Below are 25,339 nucleotides of genomic sequence, written 5' to 3' on the forward strand. Positions count from 1 at the left end.
CTTTCTCTCGTCGCAGCCGAGGGGCGCCTACTCTCTAGTTCCGGTTCCTGGGCTTCCGTAGTTGCAGGGCACACACTTAACTGCCCGACAAAAGGTACGTGGGGTCTTCTGGGATCAGAGACCAACCCACAACCCCTGCAATGGTGGGTGGATCCTTAACCACTGGCCCACCGCTCCTCTGTCCATGGGATCTCCCAGGCAAGAAATACCTGAGTGGACTGCCATTTCCTTCTGCAGGGGATGGATCCCTGAACATTGGCAGGCGGCTTCCTGACCACTGCGTCACCTGGGAAGCCCCCAACCTCGTCTAGTGTTGACACTAACAGTCAGATGGGTTCAAGTGTGCAATGAGAAGGTAAAGCACTGGAAGACAGAGAAGCAGGACCTGGGTCCTGGAAGCCCTGCCCTCCATCCACTCCACTCCGTCCATGTGCAGGCGCTGGCCCACATAGCAAGACCTCAGAGAGGCCCTCACTCATTTCAGCCCTGGAGCTAAATTCCTAAGGAATCAAGACACAGCAAAAGTAGCTGACAAGAGTGACACAGGATAGGAAACCATCAGAAAGAAAACAACAGAAATGGGATTAAACGTGTAAGTGGAGGGAGAGGTCCAGGGATGGTGAACTCTTAGGACACTCATTCTCATGCAGGTACTTTTCAAAGAGTTTTATCCTCACGACCCTAAGAGATCAGATGGTTTTCACTCCCATTTTACAGAAGAGTAAACGAAGCTGAAGCTCCAATACTCACACCTGATGCAAAGAGCCAACTTACTGGACAAGACCCTGATGCTGAGACAGACTGGGGGCAGGAGAAGAGGACAGCAAAGGATGAGATGGTGGGATGGCATCACCGACTCAGTGAAAATGAACTTGGGCAAACTCGGACAGACAGAGAGGGCCAGGAGGCCTGGCGAGCTGCAGTCCACGGGGTCACAAAGAGCTGGACATGGCTTAGTGACTGGACAACAACAACAAACTGAGGGTCAGGGCAAGGCAAAATGGCTGGTAAGAGGGGGTCTAGGGCTCACACCCAAGCAATCTCACTCCAAAGCCTAGGAAGGCATTCAAGGGAGATTTGTGAGGAGAACACAGTCAGTCAGAAGTCACACCGAGCCCAACAGCAGCTTGAAAACCCAAACTCGCCTTTGGTTCCGACTGCAAAGCCTTCTAGGGAGCAGATCTCCCTCCTCAGCCTCCCATCAAATTCTTCCCCCAATATCCCCAGTTGCTTAAGAAAACCAGATCCAGGGCTGTTGCTGACCACCCAGAACCTGTGTAGCTGACTGGCAATCACAAAGCCTGTTCACAGACAGCAGCCCTGCCTCTTGGGCCACTTTCCTTAGCTGTGCAAGAATATAGGTCCTGTCTCATACACACACACACACACACACACACACGTATATATACCCCATGTATATACATATATATACTCATATATATACACTCACATATATACATATATCCATATATATACACTCACATATATACATATTATAAACCCATATATATACACTCACGTATATACATATTATATACCCATATATATACACTCAAGTATATACATATTATATACCCATATATATACACTCAAGTATATACATATTATATACCCATATATATACACTCAAGTATATACATATTATATACCCATATATATACATTCAAGTATATACATATTATATACCCATATACTCATGTATATACATATATATACCCATATATATACACTCATGTATATACATATTATATACCCATATATATACACACTCATGTATATACATATTATATACCCATATATATACACTCCTGTATATACATATATACCCATATATATACACGCATGTATATACATATATATACCCATACATATATATACACACACCCATATATACATACATACATATACCCACTCATATATATACATATTCATATATATAGATACACAAACCTATATATATACACACACACATATATACACACCCATATACACATATGTACACATCCATCTACACATACATATACACACCTATATATACATACACATACATACACATCTATATATGTATACATACATACACATACATCCATATATATACACACACACCCATATATATACAAACACATTATATATATATATACACACCCTATATAAATACACACACACATATATATTGTGTGGACCTGCATGCTCAGTCATGTCTGACTCTCTGCAACCCCAGGGACTGTAGACCACCAGGCTCCTCTGTCCATAGGATTTTCCAGGCAAGAACACTAGAGTGGGTTGCCATTTCCTCCTCCAGGGGATCTTCCCGACCCAGGGATCGAACATATGACTCCTGTGTCTCCTGCATTACTGGCAGATTCTTTACCACTGAGCCACTGGGGAAGTCTTATACATATATATACACACCCATGTATACTCATACATACATACACACCATATATATACACACACCCATACATACATACACACACCCATATATATACACATACATATATATACACACACCCATAATAAACATGTATATACACACCCATACATAAACATACATATATTTAAACACCATATATATACATCCATATATATATATACACACACCCATATATATATATATACACATACATATATACACACCATATATATATACACACCCATATTTATATACACCCATAATATACATGCATATATACTCACCTGTACATACACATACATATATTTAAACACCATATATATAAACACCCATATATACACATACATATATATAAATACCCATATATATATACATATGAAGACCTACAAGACCTTCTGGAACTAACAATGAAAAAATGATGTCCTTTTCATAGGGGACTAGAATGCAAAAGTAGGTCAAGAGATACCTGGAGTAACAGGCAAATTTGGCCTTGGAGTACAGAATAAAGCAGGTCAAAGGCTAACAGAGTTTGGCCAAGAGAATGCACTGGTCATACCAAACACCCTCTTCCAACAACACAGGAGAAGACTCTTAAACATGAACATCACCAGATGGTCAAAACCAAAATCAGACTGCTTATATTCTTTGCAGCCACAGATAAGAGAAGCTCTATACAGTCAGCAAAAACAAGACCAGGAGCTGACTGTGGCTCAGATCATGAACTCCTCATTGCCAAATTCAGACTTAAATTGAAGAAAGTAGGGAAAACCACTAGATCATTCAGGTATGACCTAAATCAAATTCCTTATGATTAAATAGTAGAAGTGACAAACAGATTTAAGGGATTAGATCGGATAGACAGTGCCTGAAGAACTGTGGACGGAGGTTTGTGACACTGTACAGGAAGCAGTGATCAAGACCATCCCCAAGAAAAAGAAATGCAAAAAGGCCAAATGGTTGTCTGAGGAGGTCTTACAAATAGCTAAGGAAAGAAGAGAAGCTAAAGGTAAAAGAGAAAAGGAAAGATATACTCATTTGAATGCAGAGTTCCAAAGAATAGCAAGGAGAGATAAGAAAGCCTTCCTCAGTGCTCAAAGCAAAGAAATAGAGGAAAACAACAGAATGGGAAAGACTAGATATCTCTTCAAGGAAATTAGAGATACCAAGGGACCATTTCATGCAAAGATGGGCACAATAAAGGACAGAAATGGTATGGACGTAACAGAAGCAGAAGATATTAAGAAGAGGTGGCAAGAATACACAGAAAAACTATACAGAAAAGATCTTCATGACCCAGATAACCACAATGATGTGATCCCTCATCTAGAGCCAGACATCCTGAAATGCAAAGTCAAGTGGGCCTTAGGAAGCATCGCTACAAACAAAGCTTAGTGGATGTGATGGAACTCCAGTTGAGAAATTTCAAATTCTGAAAGATGATGCTGTGAAAGTGTTGCACTTAATATGCTACCAAATATGGAAAACTCAGCAGTGGTCACAGGACTGGAAAAGGTCAGTTTTCATTCCAATCCCAAAGAAGGGCAATGCCAAAGAATGTTCAAACTACCGCACACTTGCACTCATCTCACACGCAAGCAAAGTAATGCTCAAAATTCTCCAAGCCAGGCTTCAACAGTACATTAATCATGAACTTCCGGATGTTCAAGCTGGATTTAGAAAAGGCTGAGGAACTAGAGATCAAACTGCCAACATCCGCTGGATCGGAGAAAAAGCAAGAGAGTTCCAGAAAAACATCTACTTCTGCTTTATTGATTATGCCAAAGCATTTGACTGTGTGGATCACAACAAATTGTGGAAAATTCTTAAAAAGATGGGAATACCAGGCCACCTTACCTGCCTCCTGAGAAATCTGTATGCAGGTCAGGAAGCAACAGTTAGAACTGGGCATGGAACAACAGACTGGTTCCAAATCAGGAAACGAATATGTCAAGGCTGTATATTGTCACCCTGCTTATTTAACTTATATGCAGAGTACATCAGGCGAAATGCTGGGCTGGATGAAGCACAAGCTGGAATCAAGATTGTCAGGAGAAATATCAATAACCTCAGATATGCAGAGGACACCACGCTAATGGCAGAAAGCGAAGAACTTAAGATCCTCTTGATGAAAGTGAAAGAGAAGAGTGAAAAAGCTGGCTTAAAACTCAACATTCAAAAAACAAAGATCATGGCATCCGATCCCATCACTTCATGGCAAATAGATGGGGAAGCAATGGAAACAGTGACAGACTTTATTTTCTTGGGCTCCAAAATCACTGCAGACGGTGACTGCAACCATGAAATTAAAGGACGCTTGTTCCTTGGAAGAAAAGCTATGACCAACCTAGACAGCATATTAAAAAGCAGAGATATTACTTTGCCAACAAAGTAGTCAAATGTAGTCAAAGCTATGGTTTTTCCAGTAGTCCTGTATGGATGTGAGATTTGGACTATAAAGAATGCTGGGTGCCAAAGAATTGATGCTTTGAATGTGGTGTTGGAGAAGACTCTTGAGAGTCCCTTGGACTGCAAGGAGATCAAACTAGTTAATCCTAAAGGAAATCAATCCTGAATATTCTGGAAGGCCTGATGCTGAAGCTGAAGTGCCAATACTATAGCCACCTGATGTGAAGAACTGACTCACTGGGAAAGACCCTGGTGCTGGGAAAGACTGAGGGCAGGAGGAAAAGGGGATGACAGAGCATAAGGTGGTTGGATAGCATCACTGACGTGATGGACTTGAGTTTGAGCAAGCTCCCGGAGTTGGTGATGGACCGGGAAGCCTGGCATGCTCCAGTCCATGGCGTCACAAAGAGTCGGACATGACTGAGACACTGAACTAAACTGATACATATACACACATACCTATACATACACACCCATATATATACTTAAATACACACTCATATACATATATATACACACCCTTATATACATACATATATATACACACCCATATATATATGTATATATACATATATCTATACACACACACATATAGACACACACCCACCCATCTGCTAAAGCAGCCTCTCCCCAAAATGGCTCCAGCAGCCCATAACCCTTTTCAAAGATTTAAAATCCACCCACCCTGGTGGGAAACATAATTACTTTCACATTTGCACTTTCCCTTGTCTCATTTTTGCAAGTCTCTGCAAAATGCTTATCAACCACCTGACTTGATCATAATACAGAAGGGCTTAAAGGGCAGTTTTCTTCACCTCTTCTCCTAGACAGAAGAGGTTCACCTTGCCTGAGTTTCTTGGCACATTTGAGGTCCAAGGGCCCTAACAAACTCCCCATGCAGAGGAATCATCTGGGAGGGTGATTTGAAATGCAGATTCCCAGACCCTGCTCCCAGAGTCAGAAGGGGTGGGTGCGGAGCAGCCCCGGGAACTGGCACTTGCCTAGGACGCTGGCGGATTATGATGTGGAAGGCGGTTTACCAGAAATGAGCCAGGCACACAGCAAAAACCAACCAAGGAGATTTTGAATTTCAGCTGAGGAGTAGAAAATATCTCACTATCTCAACACTTGATTAGCAAAAAGCAGTTCTTAAGGGGTTGCTCATATCTTAAATCGCTTTCTCGCTCAGAGACACAACTTTTATTTATTCCTTGTATCCATTCTACAAGACTTTAGCAAGCAAAGTGCGTGTGAACAATACAAGTATTGTGCTCTGTGGAAATTGGCAGAGACAGGTTTTGCTTGCATTGGACGTCATCTGTGGAATCAGGCACCACATCCGGGCCAGGCCCCACGTGTTCAGCGCTGGTCAATGAGGATGTGAGGTTCATGGTAAAGGATGCGGCTTTTCAAAAAGCTCCCATCCAAAGTGATACACAAAGCAGACTGAGGCTGAAATTTATACAGTATGTTTTGCTAGTATGGACTGTGGAAAAGTTTTATTCTCTCCAGATTTTGTTTCAGAGGGCAGCAAAAAGAAAAGATTGTGAGATGCTTGTAATAACCTAAGTTGATGGTTCGAATTAAGCAATCTGGTACTTCTCCACAGACCCGATGACCTCTGGGTCATCTCTGTGTCTTTTTGTTCTCTGTATGTTTTTTTTTAACAAACCTGAAGGGAGACCCCCAGGTGGCAAACACTGGGTGGGCCCCCATTGCCTCCCCGTGTTCAAAGTGCAAAAATGCTAACCCAGAATTTTCTTTCACTTCTAACAGGGCTCCCAATTTCAAAAGCAGGTTTTGTGCTCATGTTCTAAAGCTCTCCACAAAAATTCCTGCAGTGGCAACAATGAAACAGCTAAATAACTCAGTGGAAATGAAGCCTGCAGGTCATGGTACTTTTGTAACATAAAACGTATTTTCTACCTAAGCTAAAAGGCTGAAACACCTAACATTCACTGGACAACCAAAAATACGTGGAATACCACGCTTCTTTGAAACGGGAGGAAAACAGTGTAATAATGGGAATAAGAAAGACCAAGAAAGGCAATCCAAAGGTGTCAACCTTCTTCCAGAAAAGTAACGCACTCTGAGAACACCCACACTCTACATGTCCCATGAGAAAATGATGGCCCATAAATACAACATGACTTGGATTGTGAGATGCAGATGTAACAGCTTGTGAGCTAGTGTGTGGGCTATGACACGAGAGACATTATAACCGAATGTAAATGCAAAGAACACGAATCGCTGTTGTTGTTTAGTCGCCAAGTTGTGTTCCACTCTTTTGCGACCCCATGGACTGCAGCCCGCCCATGGAATTTTGCAGGCAAGACTACTGGAATGGATTGCCACTTTCTCCTCCAGGGGATCTTCCCCACCCAGGCATGGAACCTGAGTCTCCTGCACTGGTGGGTGGGTTCTTTACCATTGAGCCACCAGGGAAGCCCCGAACATGAATAAATGCTGATAATCACAGAGATGCTAACCGAGAGTAAATATTAACAAAAGAGAAAGCGTCACAACATCCTCTCCCAAACTCAAAGCCCCATCATCACCAACTGCCCTGGTTCACCATTAGCAGTTTTTGAAAACTTGACATTCTTCCCAAATATGATCCCCAAATAATATTACACTAGTCTCATACGTTTGATTCTTCTGTTCCTCTTCAACATTAGCTCCTAGAGGCACTTAAAGAATTACCTGATTTTAAGGGAGGTCAAACACTGAATTAAAATGATCATTTTAATTACCTAAATTTAGTCAATTAGCTACATGTTGAAAATATTTCATATCAATTTAATACATAAACATAATAATTTGGTATGAAGTCCATAATAAATCATCACATAAACTGTCTATAATAAGAATCACCATGATCATAACAATAATTTAACTGCCCTAAAGTGAGAAGAGTGAATCTCTAATATTTTGTCTCCAGGACTGAGGAATGAAAATATACAGAGAAAAATCTGAGATAATGAGAAATAAAGTGCCATGAATATTGCTGTCACTTTCAAAGGTCAATATCCAGAAAGGGATAAAAAATCAAAACAAAACCAAAAAATAAAAAACCCCAAAATTCAAGAAAGATCAGGAGACCGAATGAATTTTAACTTGAATTGATGAGGCGAATGTGTAATTTTGACCAATAACACCAGGTAAACAATATTCAACAGATTTTTTTTTTTTTTGTAATATATAAGGTCTGGAAAAATGGACAATCAATTTTCCGACCTGCTTCCTAACGCTAACTAATTTTCATTAATCCCAATGAGAGCACTCAGGAGAGCAAGAGCTGCCATGAGCTGATTTACATTTCTTTGCTATAAAACCAGAAGTGGACATCCAAAGAAAAAGATCAATAATGAGGAAAGACTGTCAAAACGTTAAACATACACTAGACGCTGTTCATCATTCTTTTTAAGAATTGGGAAGTTGTAGGGTCTGTTGAATTAAGCAATAAAGATGTTAAGAGGGATGAAACCAAACCACAGGCACATCTTAATGCCTCAGCTAGTTTCTCCATCTATAAAAATCAGGACACTCTTAACTGCTGTCTGTTAGGTGTAAAGCACTCTGGAAGTACAAACTGCTAAATAAATTATGACTGCCAAAAAATTCTAACCATAATGTGCTAAATAATGATGAGGAAACAAGGACTTTGAACTTGACCACTTTTTTTTTTTTTTCAAATTAATTGCACAAACAAGACTCTAATCTCTCATAGTATTAGACTTAGTATGGTATTAGGTAACAAGCTCTAGGGATTCAAAAATCGCTGAAGGGATCTTGTTTTTCCAACAGCTGTTGATTCAGCTTCACAGGCAGTAATGAAAATAAGTTTACATCCTACTTCAGTAACTGCAGAAATATCACCATGACACCTGTGTCCACATTTTGGCTAATTCCAACTAGAGGCCATTCTACTCAAAATTCTGGTAGAAGTATAAATCTATTAAGCAACCACTTTTTCCAGAATTTCCTTTTATTTTAGATTGATTTTGAAATCCCAAACCATGGTTATGTTTTAAACTATTTTCTGGGAATTAGGATTTTCAGCTAGAATCACTGTTCTCTGCCCCTTCCAATCTCTTGAACTATCATATATATTAGATGGTAGGCCTATCAAAGAACACAGTGCTTTTTAAAGACTTGTTTAATGAGGAAAGAGGATAAAGATACTGGCACCAATTCTATGACCTTCCAAACTTTCTAGGCCTATGGTGCTTGACCAGGTCATAAAATTTAAAATCTAAACTAGGAAAGCTAACATGATTGTACGACTCATCTCTAACACGTTGTTCTTTTCCCATATACATCTGAAATTAACTACCAAGAGCTATGAAACTGAAAAACAAACAAAGGACCCAAGAATTTTAAATCACAGGAAGATGACAAAACCTTAACCCTCAAATGCATTTTAATTCCTCCTCATTGAAAATATAACATCTGAAAAATATAGTCTTTTAAGTCCACAAGCTAATCAAACTTCTGCTTATGAAGTGCATTGTTCTGTGAATTATCTGGACGATTAGAAATAAAATGAAGCTATGAAGAACGGTTTAAACCAGGGGCCCCCAACCTCTGGGATGATCTGCAGTAAAGCCAGTATAGTAATAGAAATAAAGTGCACAATAAATGTAATGCACTTGAATCATCCTGCAACCATCACCCCCCCAGTCCATGGAAAAATGGTCTTCCATGAAACCGGTCCCTTGTGCCAAAACAACTGGGGTCTGCTGGTTTAAACATTACTAAACAAATAGGTCTACATTCTGTTTATTATATATTTGGGGAGACAGTCAAGTCCAGTTACTATTTTAAGGAAAAACTAAACATCTGTGAAAGAAACCAAAGTAAAGGGTATGATTCACATTAAAATGCAAATATATAATTTTATCCTGTTAACAACCAAGACCTCAAATACCAGTTTTAGTGACTCATATTAATTTAATTGTGACATTAGCTTGTATAATCAGAGATGTAAAAAGACCACTGTGTTCCAAACATAATTTCGCACCAGCATCTCATTTCATGAAACCATTAGTCAAGATGAGAGCCTCTGAACGAATTTATATTTGATTAGTTTCACTTATTTAAGAACGCTGAATAATTTAAGACCGCTGAAATGAGAGGAAAGCAAAGCGGGCACACTGCGGTGCTGAAGCTGTTGGCTCCCTGCCCATTCCCGGTGGACCCCGAATTCAGAACGATCAGGAACTGTGAGTACCTTCCAGGTGAAGCCACATCAGCCTCCCTTTCACAGCTATGACGGAGGCCACGCAGAGCTCTCCCGGGTTCCTGGGGTTCACGGCTTCAAGCTTCATGTTCTTTGTGAACCCCCGACTGAACGATGTCTGGAAGAGAAAGAGAACGGACACTGAGCCAGCAGATGCCACAATGAGAAAACGCTCAGAGACAGCGGAGCCAGCTGGCACAGCAGAAATGAACACACATGCACCCATGCACACACACACATATGCACACGCATACATCGTGTGCACAGATGTATACAAGTGCACAGATCGTACTAAGATAGGCGAGTTCACACGCTTATTTCCCCATCACCTATGAGGAAAGGACCACACATTCTTCATTTGTGTCCCAGAAAAGAGAACTCTGCTTAGCACACAGCAGGTGCCCAATAATACCCGAATGAGTGAGAGGATGAGTCCATTCTCAGTTCCCAGTTCTGTGTGCATCCTTCCGACCCCAGAATTACTGTGACACCAATCACTTCTCCTCTTCCCTGTGCTCCTCACTCACACCACACCGGGTACATTTCAGGGTGAAAGGAGACCGAAATCTCCACCTGGCATCACCTCCTTCAGCCTGATGTCTGTCCTCCAGTGTGTTTGTTTTGTTGTTTTAACTGCAGGTCTGCTGGTGCTGACTTCTCAGCTTCCTTTTATCTGAAACGGCCCTTATTTTCCCTTTGATCCTTTTGCTTATTTTTATTTACTTTTGAAATTCACTTTTAAAAATATACATAGAGGGAAATTCATTCTTTTCAGCGCGATGTCCTAGGAAGGCAGGACTGTCAGATGAATGCATGCAATCATGCAGCCATAATCACAGTCAAGACACAGAACACGGCCGTCACCTGCAAAGAGGCCTGGCACTAAGACTCTGGTGATCAATCCCTCCAGGACCCCCAACTCCTGGACCACTGGATCTATCTTCTGTTACTGTAATTCCACTCTTCCTCTAACACGATTAAGTAGACTATTATTCTAGGGGGCCTTGCGAGTCTGGCCTTTTTCACTAAGCAAAGTGTTATCTGAGAGTCAGTCATATGCTGCCACAGGACGGGCACCTCATTCTACTTCATGCTGACTGGTATCTACAGAAGAGCCACAGTTTGTCTCTCCATCTATCAGCTGGAGGGCAGCTGAGCGGTTTCCAGGCTTAGCCAGTTGTGAACAAAGCGACAATGGACACTCAAGGACAAGTTTTTGTGTGAACATAAGTTCACTAATACGCTCAGGCTGCCAGAGCAAATACCACAGGCTGGCAAACTCAAACAACAGAAATGTTGACTCGTGGTTCTAGAAGCTGGAAATCCAAGATTAAGTCATCAGCAAGGTGAATTTCTTCTGAGGCCTCTCCCTTGGCTTGAAGACGGCCATCTTCGCCATGTCTTCACACGGCCTCTCTGCCAGGTATGGGGTCTGTGTCCTGTTCTCCTTTTCTTATGGGGACACACGTCATGGTGGATACAGGCCCATCCACAGGACCCCACTTTACCTAGTTACTCCCCTAAACACTCTAATTCCAAGTAGTCAACATTTCTAGCTGCTAAGAATTAGGACTGTAACACATGAATTCTGGGGGGACAAAATTCAGCCCCTAACACTAAGTTCTCATTTTTCTAGGGAAAGAAGGATTGCAGGGCCATAAGATAAATGCAAAAGTCTGTTAAAAAAAAAGGGGGACGACCACTCCTGTGCACCTTTCTTCCAGGCACCTGTTTCCCTCCAGAATCTGCCTGCTTATGTTCATTCTCCATGCTTCTCAGGCGCCTGTTTGGGTATTCCGTCCAGAATTTATAGTTGCTATCTTCAGGGGAATCAAGTCAGTATGAGCTTACTCAGCCAATACTAGAAGCAACACTCCCTCCTAATATCTCAAAATAAATCTGAAATTTTCCCCAAATTACCCACTACTTACAAGTTTTTTATCTGAAGGTACAATACTATATAAATATATCTAATTTGAAATACATAAACTGAGATAAACAGGTTCCTGTAAGTAAGAGAGGTTCCATCTTTATGTGACTTGTAGAAGGAAACCAAGGTAATTCATATTTCCATGTTTTTTTTTTAATGGAAGTTAAGTTGAAAATGCAATTAAATCTTTATGTTACCAGAACTAAATTATCCAATGTGTGTGTTAAGAAACCAATTTGCTCCTTTCCTTTATGTTCCTTCAGAAATAAAAATCAAAGAGTCTAGGTTGGCTGTTTTTCTGCAAGTTATCCTGCCAGGTTGATGACTATTAGGTATTGAGCTTCTTATTGATGACACGACCTGATAGGCTGCCTGAAAAGTCTCTAAGTAAGTTAAAATGCATTTTATCCTACTTAATAAGGGAAAGCTATAACCATATAACCTACTTTCATTTTAGCTTATTGCAGGAGGGTAATTTATAAAGGACCAATAGCAAAACTGTTACCTGTGAGTTTATTCTACTAAGTATTTGGCTATGTTGATCCATCTCAGAACCACCTCGGATTTTTAAACATCCCGAGGGCAACATCTTCCACGCACCCACTTCCTCATTACCCCTCCTCTAGTACACACAAAATGTGTGATTAAAAAATGAATTCAAAAAAAAAAAAAAAAAAAAAAATGAATTCACAATAAGCATGCCATTCAAGAGCACTTGTAGCCTGCTAACATCATCCAGCAAGGTCCCAATAATGCAACGCATGTGCCACCAGGCTGATTAAATAAACAGACAACCAGATACAAAATTGGGGGGGGGGGCATTGTGATAACAAGTGCATTCTTAATTAAAACACCAGTGTTTTCATTAATACAGATCTCATCTTGGTACGCTGAATCCTGAAAGTTCAGAGGCCACCTGGGGACACGGCTCCATTTGAACAACGGCTAGCAGAGGGCATATAAAAAGATGCCTTGAGGGAAGCATGTTGTCCTGGAAGAAATAACTTGCCGAATCCAGAACGAGATGGGGATTTGAAGGTTTTCTTTCCACGGCTAGAGTTGGGGAAGGACGATCTCCCATCTGGAGGAAAGCACGGCCTCAGAGGGGTCTGAGGATGTGATGAAGAGTTTCCACAATTAAATGAAAGGCAGTGAGGCCAGTAGATTCCATGACTAGTGATATCAACACAGCACAGAGTCCAGTTGGACTCTTTATTGGGACCTTGCTGGATGATGTTAGCAGGCTACAAGTACTCTTGAATGGCATGCTTATTGTGAATTCATTTTTTAATCACACATCTTGTATGTCTAGAGGAGGGGTAATGAGGAAGTGGGTACGTGGAAGATGTTGCCCTCGGGATGTTTAAAAATCCGAGGTGGTTCTGAGATGGATCGACATAGCCAAATACTTAGACTCCAATGGACTTAACATGCCTTCAGAGCTGACCAGTTGCTGTCCTCTGCTGGCTGGTGGCACAGCTGTCTCCATACCCCCCACCACACACCCACACACCCACCGTACAGCTCTGTCAATGCCGTGAAAGGCAATGTCACCCAGTAGGAGTTCACCGGATCACATACAGAGCCCTGATTTCCAGCCCTGCCACAGATGTGTTTCTGTATTTATGAGCACAAGCTGACCTCGTCATCAACCTACTTAATTTCCCCAAATCTGATTCTGATTTACGCTCAGTATTGAGCTTCTCTCTATTAAGCCAGCTCTTCCCAACAGAAAGGGCTGCCAACCGAGTCCCTGGAGGATAAATTATCCTGAGGCAGCAATGAATCAGCAGCTCTAGGAGCACGTGCTGGAAGACTCAGCTTCGGTGTGGGAGCGCGACACTCCGCAGTAGGCACAGTCCCTGGCGGGAGGGCCAAGTCTTCATTCTTAGCATAACAAATGAACTTTCAAAACTAAATCCATGTTCAACATACAAGGCTATACCTTTGTGCCTCATTCTCAAGTTGGAGATGATTCACATCCCTTTTCGGTTCCTATGTTTCAATGAATAGTTTATAAACTATTTTGTACAAGAAACTCCTATAACTAAGCAAGTACACACATGTTTGAATACACACACACAGTTATTTCATGTGTCACTGTGCCAAAAAGCTCTATTTGAATAGGTAGCTTAAAGTAAGCACGACGGAAAAGTGTTGGATTTAGTATCTTATTACTTTAATCTAATAAAAAAATTTAGGAACATAATTTAACATTATTTCTCAGGAGCAGAGAGTCTCCCATTCCATGAACTTATCAATATTGTACTCCATGGACTTCCCTGGCAGTCCAGTGGTTAAGACACCACACTCTAAATGCAGGGGGCACAGGTTTGATTCCTGGGCTGGGAACTAAGATCCCACAGGCCACACTCTGCTGTTGGTGGTTAGGTGCTCAGTTGTGGCTGACTCCTTTGCAACCCCATGGACTGGAGTCTGCCAGGCTCCTCTGTCCACGGGATTTCCCAGGCAGGAATACTGGAATGGGCTGCCAGTTCCTCCTCCAGGGGATCATCCCAACTTAGGGATTGAAGCCGCATCTCCTGCATTGGCAAGCAGATGCTTTACCACTGAGCCACCAGGGAAGCCCTACGTGGCCCAGGTCCACAGTTAACAGGGGCCCTGGTGGCCGGCTGTCCACCAAATTCTGTCCTCCTCCTGCCAGCTGATCGGAAATAACCTGGACCATCCACCGGGGAGAGAGAAACTTACAGCATGTTTCGTCTCCAGTCTGCCATCATCGCCCCAACTGATACAAGGGCAGAAAGGACTTGTCAGGACCAACATGAAGTTTAGGCTCCTGGTGCAGGGTGGCACTCTGAGCCCACCACGGTCAATAAACAGGAAGCAACTTACACAGCACGTGCAACTCGAGGTGGGGAACATACGTGAGAAAACGAGCAGCAAGAAGCAGGTGTCTTACGTTTCTGAAGCAGAAGGGAGGTGCCTCCTCTGTCCCATGCTGTTTGTGATAGTCCGCCCAGTCGAAGTCCTGGCCAGAGTAACCTGTGTGACAAACACAGATCCAACCCGTCAACTGAGCCACGTCTTAGACCAAAGAAAAGCGTTGCAGGGCATCAGGGTTAAGGTAGGAAGACGGGCAACTTCAGACCCGCTCAAAATGTGAGGCCCTTTTCTCAAGTGTGACAACATGTCGTAGTTTATGAGGGCCGAATGAAACACTGTAGAAAGTGCAAAGTACTAACTAAATACAGGTAAGGGGCACCATCATTACCATAATTCAGGGCCTGAACCAGGTGAAGGAGGGCATTTGCCCACATCATCACAGGTCGAGAGGTAGATCTGCCTTGGGGAGAGCAGATCAGAGTATCACACAAAACACACGTGCACACAGCATTGTGCACAAAGACATGAACATGCCTTCTCATCAACTCTGAGTTCCCGTGAGCTTACAACTCAACATCTTCATGGAAACCGTGAGATTTTATTAGAAAACACCACTAGAGAGGAATAACCTTTAAAGAGCAGCAGAAGGTAAGACAAATAGCAAAAGAGTAAGTTGATATTGTAGCAAGAAAGCCTCCACAGATATGGAAAGGGGGAGGAATAAACCTTGCCTTCGAACTGATGAAAAAGGAAGGAAAACGAGGACCCGAGAAGGTGGGCCTCTCTGGGGGGAGTTTTGCGGGCACATCTGAGATGCTGGGGAGTTTGAGAACCAGCTATTCATATGTACTAAATTTAATGTGTTCCTTTATTCATTTCATCTGGGGGTGGGGAGAGCTACAATTATACAATATATATATATATAGATCCATCATGACCACCAGGACAATACATATGAGAAGTTTAAAACATAAAACAAGAAATGTTGAGTATATGACTGAACCTAGGTAGGAAAATATCTCTTAATGTGAGTGTCAACTGCATTCCTATAAACACAGGAAGACAACTGGAAAAAAAAAAAATACAGCACCAATCAGGATTAACTGAAAGTGTGCAAATGTCCCTATAACCATCATTTTCGGTTCTCTCTTCACTGGTCCAAGTATACATAAAATAAATCTGGAAGGGATTTCTTAAGTATATTCTTAACCCAAGTCTCCTGACTTCTTTGCCCTGTATCATCATCATAAATTCCGCACCTGCAAATTCACTTAACGTGGGGAACTCTGTTACTAAATCCCACAGCTGCAGAGACTACAGAAATTCCCACACTGAAGGAACTCAAGATACTGTTTGCTTCCAACTTACATGTGTACAAGATAGCATACTTTTCATTAAGTAAACTCCAGGTACTCAATTGGTTTAAAGATGAGGGTGAGGATTAACCAAGAAGGCAGCCATCTTCCTGATCCGGGGACTAAGCCTTGACCCTCCCTCCCCACCATCAGTGGCAGAGCCTGTCCCTGCCCACCTTGTTCCTGAGACATCCCCGTAACGAGTGGTAGTTCCTCAAGCAAGAAGACGAGACGTCTCAGAGTCCTAAGATGCCGGGTACTCTGCGGCTAGTTATGAAGATGTTCTGCACGTTCTTCCACATGCCCTCCCCCAAGAGCTGCCCCTCCAGCCAGAGGGTTCTGGTTTCTGGAAGCAACCAAACCAACTTCCTTCTGACTATTCATAAACAAAACAAAATGTGTTTTAAGTAAGGTACTGCGACTTTCTTTACAATCAAGGTAATCTTCCATTTCAAGTACTTTCTCTGGGATTGTTTTGGATCAAATCTTTGCATGAATATGTAAGAATGGAAAAACTTACTAAAAGACACCTAAAAGCCGGTGAGAAGTCACTAAAAGCTGGTGAGACATTCCCTCGCTGAACACTGAATGAAAAGTACTGAACCAGGAAGGAGAACTAGATTAAAACCCAGTTCTAACAGGACTGGAATGAACCAAGGTCAGAGTCAATTAAGTCTTCTGTACCTGACCTTCCCTATCTTCTAATCCACAAAATGAAGAAATGATCGTCAAAGTCTCCTTTGGTGGTGGTTTAGTCATTAAGTCGAGTCCAACTCTTGCAACCCCATAGACTGTAGCCTGCCAGTCACCCCCACCCACTGGATTTTCCCAAGAAGGCTGGAGTGGGTTGCCATTTCTTTCTCCGGGGATCTTCTGAACCCAGGGATTGAACCCGCACCTTCTGCATTGCAGGTGGATCCTTTACTGACTAAGCCTCCAGAGAAGCACTAAGTCTCCTCCAGCTGTAGCATTACCTGCCTCAGAGCCACTATTACCACTTATTACTGCCAAGTAGGATACTCTCCCTTCCCTCTGTGGTGAATTCCCGTCTCTTCCCCTAGAGAAATGTGCAACGGGTTGAAGATAGGTTACATAGCAAGACATTCCCTAGAAGAGCTCTCAACCGGACAGCTGGGGACAAGCTGAGTCCTACAACAGAAGGGCCCTGTTTGTTTAGGGCCAGGGCAGACTGGCTGTGTTAAAGTCAAGATCTCCTTCTGTTCCATTTCTCTTCCCTGGACCTCTGCTGCATTCTGGGTTAGTTTGTGAGCAAAAGAAAATCTCATCAAGATCGTGGGGTAAAGTGAGAAGGGAGAAATGGCGGGGGGGGCGGGGGGGAACTATTATAAATGAATAGCAAAACATTTTCTGAAATAACATCAAATTTAGGTATTCGGTTTGGTTAGTATCTTGTTCAGATAAAACTTTCCAACTTATCAGATCACCTCTATTCCTCGTACAGAAAGACTTTTAGCTGGGTGATCTATCACATTCATAACCACCAACCTCTAATGGATTTCAATCCTCCCCATAAACGCTGGACTCACGGTTTCTTAGACCTGCATTCAGTCCTTCTATATCCAGTTGCCAAGACTCTACAGGGAGTGATTTTTATTCTACTAATTTCAGGATATATCCAAGTTTTGCTGGGTACCCGAGCAATAAGCCGCTTTCCTGCCCCCAGAACTCTCTCCTTTCTTTGAACATTTGAACAACTTCAACTTCTCCTCCTCCTCCTCTTTCTCTTAAGAGACCTTCATTCACTGTCTCACTTGAAATTCTTCTCCTTTGGACTGATAATGAGCTCGCTTTGTAAAGCATTTTTGTGACAGCTCAGAAAATAACTGCTACATTAAAAAACAAACTGCTGCGGCTTGTATAATAGAGACAACAGGGGTCAATTATACTCATTAATCAACAAAGACAGAACAAGAAGTACTAAGGCTTAACCGTAGCCAGGAAAGCATGTTTTAAACCCAGGAGGGAGGAAAATAGCAGAGAGGAAAAGAAAATAAAAGGAAATCAAAACCCCCTGGGCTATTAAATTTTGCAATGAGCTGCCATCAGAGACTGTTGAACCTCCATCACCAGGGTTATTTAAGCTTTAATTAGTGTTTATTCTGTATGAAGTTCCAACTGTTACAGGTCCAGAAGGAAACAGGTCGATGACCCATTTCCTTATGATACAAATTAATTGACATAAAACAGCTCCACTTGCAAACATTTACTACTGGCTGTGCAAGTGGACAATTCTTCTGAAATAGAACTTAGCAGTAAAAATGTCCATGAACGTTGACACAACAATTTCATTTCTGGGAATGTAGCCCATAAAAACAAACCCCTTCAAACTTATAAAATGTGATACATGAAGATACAATGGCATTATTAGTGATAATTCTGAGGATTAAAAAAAAAAGATTTTTATATCCAAAAATAGAAAAAATGATTATTCTGAGTTTAGATGAAAAGACTGCTGTAACCATATACAGAGTTATCAAACTGACATTAAAATATGCAAAGAAAAGGACTAGAGGAAATGTAAGAAAAACTTACTAGGAAATATCACAATCATTATCTGAGTGGTAGGACTTCTGGATACTTTTACCTCTTTGCATTTTCTAAGTTTTCACTCATGTTCATGAATTATTTCAATAATAAAAACATGTTGAAGGCATAGCATCTTTGCTCTATTTCAAAAGATAATCAAAGATAATCAATTCAGTAACACAACATGTCAGCCTTCCACTTCTCCTTTACTAACAGAATCCGGACTGTATCCAATTACAAGAGACTTACCGCTCTCACCACCACCAGGAAGTGAACCGGGACAATCCTGAGGCAATCACGGCAGTTTTCTGTCCCTTGCCAGCCAGGGACTTGGGATGGGGGGAGGGCAAGGCTTTAAAAAAAGATTTCTCTCTCTCTCTCAAAGAATTTTTAAAAAAAGGACCACAGGAGTAAAAGCTCCTATACTGTGTTTTTTTTTTAAAAAAGAGCAATCCCTGCCTTTGAAATCCACCACCTCCCTCCATATTTTTAGTTGACATTCATTTTCACGACCTTTCAAGCTGCCAATCTTGAAAATTTACACATTCATTTCCAATTGAATTAATCTGTTTTTACATTCATAGAATAGCACAGAAAAAGAAAAACAAGGAAAGATGGGGGAGGGAAACAAGTAAGTCCAGTTAGTATAAACACCAGCCTTATCCAAAGTCCTTATCTTTTAGAATAAATGGTGAGAAGTATTTAATGCATGGAAGGTCACAGTGTGACACGCACACTCTAAGTCGGCAGTCAGGCTCAAAGTGTTATTCTGATTCATAAACAATGTTAGGAGATGTAGATATGTCCCCAGAATGGAGTCTGATATCGTATAAATGTCAACTGTCAAAGGCAAAACTAGCTTAAGAATCTTGAAGAACAAAGTAAATTCAGGAGAAGCGAGCAAGAGGGATGCTTAGCTTGCAACAATCAGGAATGTTTTCAGATGTTAAAAATCCACCCAAAGAGTGGGGAGACCTGGTGGCAACTGGGATGAGCACGGTCATGATGGCACCTAGTCAGACCTTGAGAATATGGAGTGGATTCACTGACAGATCACACAGGGGCGTGAAACAGAAGAGTCAAGGTCGACTGGGTCTTCAATAATATCCACAGGGCTCTATTTCATTGTTTAAAAAGCGGAATCAAATATGGCAAAGTGGTAGCCCTCTTTTCAATCAAGGTGGGAGGTCCATGAGTGTGTTTATTATTTTCTGCCCCCATTGGAATGTCTGAAATAGGAGATGACAGTCAATGTCTGGAAAAGAGAATACCAATTAGGGTTCATCACCATGTGTCTTGATAATCATTGAAAAATACCTTTACTTCTTAAACTGTGTTCTGTGTCTACTAAGATGGACAAATAGGAGAGACGAAGTGCAAAGATAACTGATTTACTTTAGCTTTTGCTTGCACATTTTACAGCAGAAATATACAGGCTTCACATGCTCTGCAAAGATCCCCTGGGGGGTGTGATTCTGTGCCTAACCTTGGATGTTACACACCAAGGAGGTTAATGAAATGATTTAAACACAGCAAGTCACGGTTGATAACCTATACGCATATTTGCCTTCTTGATTTATTTATTTGTTTGATCCCCTTTCCAAGTGGCTATAACACTGAATCGCTATTTGTTGGGTTGCAATGAATGGAGTAAAATCGCCAAGATTCTGTCCTTTGCCTACCAAGAATGCACCTGCTCAGATGGAGACAACACTAAAAAATTTCGATCCATTCTAGCTTACACTATTTATATCTGGAATCTGGCGGCAGATTATTTTAAATAGGAATGGAGTCAAAATAATGTGAGTAGGGACGTATGTTGTCTGCACATCTCCTGTGTCACCAGGTGTCTTGTTTCATCAGCTGTTTCACACTGGGGAATGAGTGCATTACTCTCTTTTGGGATTCAGACCTGTTGTAATTCAATGCAGTGTTTATGGTTCTAACAGAAATCTAAACAATGTAATGCTTTCATGGAAAACATACCTACAAGAAAACATATGAACTCGTTTCAACGTGTTATAAATCTTGGGCTTCCATGGTAAAGAATCAGCGGTAGAGAATCCGACTGCCAATGCAGGAGATGGGAGTTCGATCCCTGGGTCAGGAAGATCCCCTGGAGAAGGAAACAGCAACCCACTCCACTATTCTTGCCTAAGAAATCCCATGGACAGAGGAGCCTGGCGGGCTGCTACAGCCCATGGGGTTGCAAAAGAGCAACTAAACAATGACAACAAAAATAATAAATCCTAGACACTCTCAGAATTCAAGTTAAAGACAACAAACTTCCATACATTATTAGAGCAAAGAAGGGTGCTGGGGAGCATCCAACAGCATGATTGCCAGACCAGGCGCTGATACATAAGGCACGTAACAAGTTATCTCAAGAAACCACTATCAAGACCACCAGCATCTCTCAATTTTAATTCATTTTAATTACAAGAATAAAAATACTTTACTACATATATGACACATGTAAATACATAGTCAATATAGTGTCCCCAACTGGTATTAAATGTTAGTCACTCAGTCGTGTCCGACCTCTTTGCGACCCCATGGACTGTAGCCTGCCAGGCTCCTCTGTCCATGGAAGCCCCAAGTGGTAAGGGAGCTCAATAATTAAAGCTGTATCTTTGTTTTAACTGCAAACACTTGAAACTTTATTCTCTAGAGCTGAAAGTCTCCAAATGCTCTGACACAGAGCATCCAGTCACGGGCGAGTCCCGTTGCGCTTACATGGCTCCGCCCTGCACAAGGCCACCCGATGCCGCGGGGCATTAAGAAAGGTGGGCTTACCCAGCCGGGGGAGGACGGCAACAAAGGGTGGTCATACCGAAAACACACTCAACTGGGGGTTTTATGCCAAGTTCAGCCCTGAGACTTAAAAAAAAACTTAAAAAAACATTTAACACAACTCAACTTCAATTTCTCCACATATACAATGATTGGAGGTGATGAGAAAATCTCTAATACCACTTTCAGTTATAAAAACCCTTTTATAACAATATATGATCATTTTTGAATAAATAAAACATTCACTTAGAGCAAAGAGAAAATAAAAAATAGAAAGACTTAAAAACGATTCTGTTAAAAGTCTGGTTCCTATCTGCCCTGGTCGCCACCTCCATACCCTACGCTCCCAAATATAAGTCATCATTTTCATTAATTTCTTATGTAATCTTACAGACTCTCTTTACAAGAATATGTGCAGACATAAATACACATCCTGGGACTTCCCTGGTGATCCAGTGGTTAAGAATCTGCCTTCTAATGCAGGCGAATGTGGGCTCAACTATGATCTCACATGCCACAGAGCAACTAGACCCGTGCTATGCAACCAGAGGAAAACCTGCCCACTGCAACTAAGACCCAACGCAGCAATACATAAAGAAATATTAAAATATATAATCCTTACTAACCTCTTTTCTAGCAAAAAAGGCATGGCACTATAACCCATCGATCGGTCCGCTCACAGCATATCCTGTAAAGCATCTCATGTCAATACGGAGAGATTTTCCTCATTCTTTTCAACAACTGCAGTTTTCATTATATAAACATCTAAAATTGAGTTAACCAATCCCATACTTGGGTTTTCCCAAGTCTTTTGCTATTACACATCATGCTGCAAAAATAACCAAACTTTCATGCATATTATCGGTACATTGTAAGTTTAGGAGAAATTCCCAGAAGTGGAAATGGTAAGTCAACAGCTAAATGCATCTGTAATTTTGTAAAAATTCCCAAACTACCTAGCGTACAGTTGGCACCTACCTGTATTCCTGCCAGCAAGTCTGAGAGAACCTGTCCCTCCACACTCCATCAAAACAGACCTGCTTCTTTCTTTCTCTTTTGGATATCCACTTCATCTGAGAAATCCATGCCATCCCAGTATGACTTTACTGGGCAGTTCTCTTCTTATGATGAGTTCACATAAAAGGGATGATTCTATTATCATGAAGTATCTACTCGTATTTATAAACCTATATAAGTTTTTGCTTTTCTTCTTACTGGATTATATAAAAGCTCTACATGTAAAAGCTCTACCATTTCAAGACAACGGTCCTACAGCCAAAAGACAACACCTGAAGATTACTGATGGATCACTTCTTGCTTTAAGGGTTTAAAAACTAATTATCACTGAGATTTTCTTATTGGAAGATACTCATCATCATTACTCAGTATTTTACAAATGATACATAATACCAATAGAGAAACATTCCTCCTGGAAAAGATATGCTTCAATTTTAACAGTGGAAGGAGCCGTCTGGAAGACTACATGTAGACAATTTCATTTTACCAAATATCACAAATACTTAGGTGACAGAGAAGCGATAATTATGGCTGAAGGGGAGGTATAAAAAGTTAAAGATATAAAAATATTTAATATTATAAAAAAATTTGTACCATCATTTCACTGCACATTTAAGAGTTCAATTATATTAATATAAAACAATTTTCTTAATATCATAAAATGCAATTATCAAAACAGGCACATTTATTTTACTAGTAAAGCTCCAAGCTAGGTGAATAATCTCTTTTTGGAAACATATTTAAAAATTCTCAAGACCCTGGTAAATGTTAAACCTCTACCATCCATCAATCAAACATCCAAAATGCAGATATAAATGTTTTTCTTATGTTTTTTTTTAACTATGTGAGGAAATACTCAACTCATTTTTAAAATTCTTAAATGATCCTATTTTTCTACGAACAAACTAGAAATTTTCCAAGTCCAAACAATTAACATTTTAGACATCTATGACATTTTTCTTCAATGACAAGAGACTCATCTGCACACACACTTTGATTAGAAGTTGGGAAGAAATAAAGATGGCCAGAGGGCTTTCCAACTCTACAACTGGCCAGCCGCTGACACTTCACAGAAGGAAAAGACTTCTCTTGCCTGAACCAGTAGATGGTTCATAACAGAAAACTTGGGCTTCCCAGGTGGTGCTAGTGGTAAAGAACCCGCCTGCCAATGCAGAAGACATAAGAGAGGCAGGTTCAATCCCTGAGTCAGGAAGACCCCCTGGAGGAGGGCATGGCAACCCACTCCCGTATTCTTGCCTAGAAAATCCCCATGGAGAGAGGAACCTGGTGGGCTACAGTCCATAGGGTATCACAGAGTCAGACGCAACTGAAGCAACTTAGCAACTGAAGCAGCTAGCATACACGTACACAACATAGAATTTGTACTGTCACGTAAAGAATTATAAAACCACTGGGATTTGTATCACGTCTTTGATTCTATATAGCAGAGGTCCCCAACCTTTTTGGCCCCAGAGACTGGTTTCACGGAAGACAATTTTTCCATGAACCAGGAGTTGGGGGAATGGTTTCTGGATGATTCAAGTGAATTACATTTATTGTGCATTTTATTTCTATTATTATTACATCAGCTCCACCTCAGATCATCAGGCATCAGATCCTGGCGGTCAGGGACCCCTGCTATAGAGTACCTGTGGAGGACCAGGGGTGCCCCCATTTACCAGTCTTGAAAACTGAAGCACACTGATTTGTAGTCACCCACGGGCACCCAAATGGGCACAAAGACGGAGGCCACGTAATCCTAATATTCACCACCCATAACTGAGCAAAGAATCTGGAGCCTGACCTCCTGTCCTGTTACTAAGCATGGGGTCCTGGGCAGGTTACATAAACTCCTGGAACTAAGTTTCCCTGTAGGGAAATCCTCATTTTGAGGACTCAATGAATTTGGCACTGGAAACAGGGGAAGCAGTGTTTGGGAGAAACATTATAATCAGGCTGAATTCCATTACTACAGAACTTTAATGAGAAGAAGCAAGGGCTGAGATGGAAATAATTCAAAAGCATCTCTTCTGTGGGGCGGACACTGGAGGATGAGTTAGGATAAAAGCCCAGCAGAGTATAGTCATTCCACAATAAGTGAGGTGGGACACAACAGATGCACACAGGACCCAATCTCCGGAGATCTGAAGAGATGAGCACAAAAGCCCTGTTTTATTTGAGATTATCTGTCAAAATCTCCCTGGAACTTTAGTTTCCTATTGTTTTTTTCTCTTCCTTCATTCCCTTTCTTTTCCTATCCATCTTCTCACCTTTCATCTCTCTGCATCTTCCCTGGATAAACCTTAGAACTCCAAGGATAAGAAATCACATCTGTAAAGTACAGCATGGTACTCACCGATACTATGGTTTATGGATCTCAATTTAAGAGGACTTGAATGTAACCTGGTTCCCAACTTAATTACTGTCATGTCTTATGGAAACAAAGCACTGAAAATCTGAGAGCAACTGGGCTCTGGGGAAAAGTCAACTTATTGAAATACAGTTTTAAAGAAACGTCTCGTTAGCAGGTTGCTGCCTTTTTAAAGCCACAGCTCAGACACGTTCAAGTTTTAAATCCCAATCACTTGGCAATTCTGTACCCTCTCTCAACACATAGCAGAAACACAGGTGCCAGGATCACGTGCCTCCCCAGGGAATGGAGGGGGTGTGTGTGTGTGTGTGTGTGTGTGTGTGTGTGTGTGTGTGTGTGTGTGTGTGTGTGTGTGTGTGTGTGTGTGTGTGTGTGTGTGTGGTGCCTCCCCAGGGAATGGAGGGGGTGTGTGTGTGTG

The 25,339-nt window shown here is 41.4% G+C and overlaps 1 protein-coding gene across 7 annotated transcripts in view; it reads right to left on the reverse strand.

Annotated features, from left to right (window-relative positions):
• SFMBT2 (Scm like with four mbt domains 2) overlaps positions 1-25,339 on the reverse strand; it is a 173,586-nt gene that overhangs the window by 37,839 nt on the left and 110,408 nt on the right. For all 7 annotated transcript variants that reach the window (XM_043882854.1, XM_043882852.1, XM_043882851.1 and 4 more), the window contains 2 exons: positions 14,915-14,997; positions 10,053-10,179 (listed from right to left, as the gene is read on the reverse strand). In XM_043882854.1, coding sequence (XP_043738789.1) covers positions 10,053-10,179; positions 14,915-14,997 — 210 coding nt within the window. The remainder of the gene's footprint in view (positions 1-10,052; positions 10,180-14,914; positions 14,998-25,339) is intronic.

The sequence above is a fragment of the Cervus elaphus genome, chromosome 23, assembly GCF_910594005.1.
Source record: "Cervus elaphus chromosome 23, mCerEla1.1, whole genome shotgun sequence".
In the NCBI taxonomy this organism is placed as follows: domain Eukaryota; kingdom Metazoa; phylum Chordata; class Mammalia; order Artiodactyla; family Cervidae; genus Cervus; species Cervus elaphus.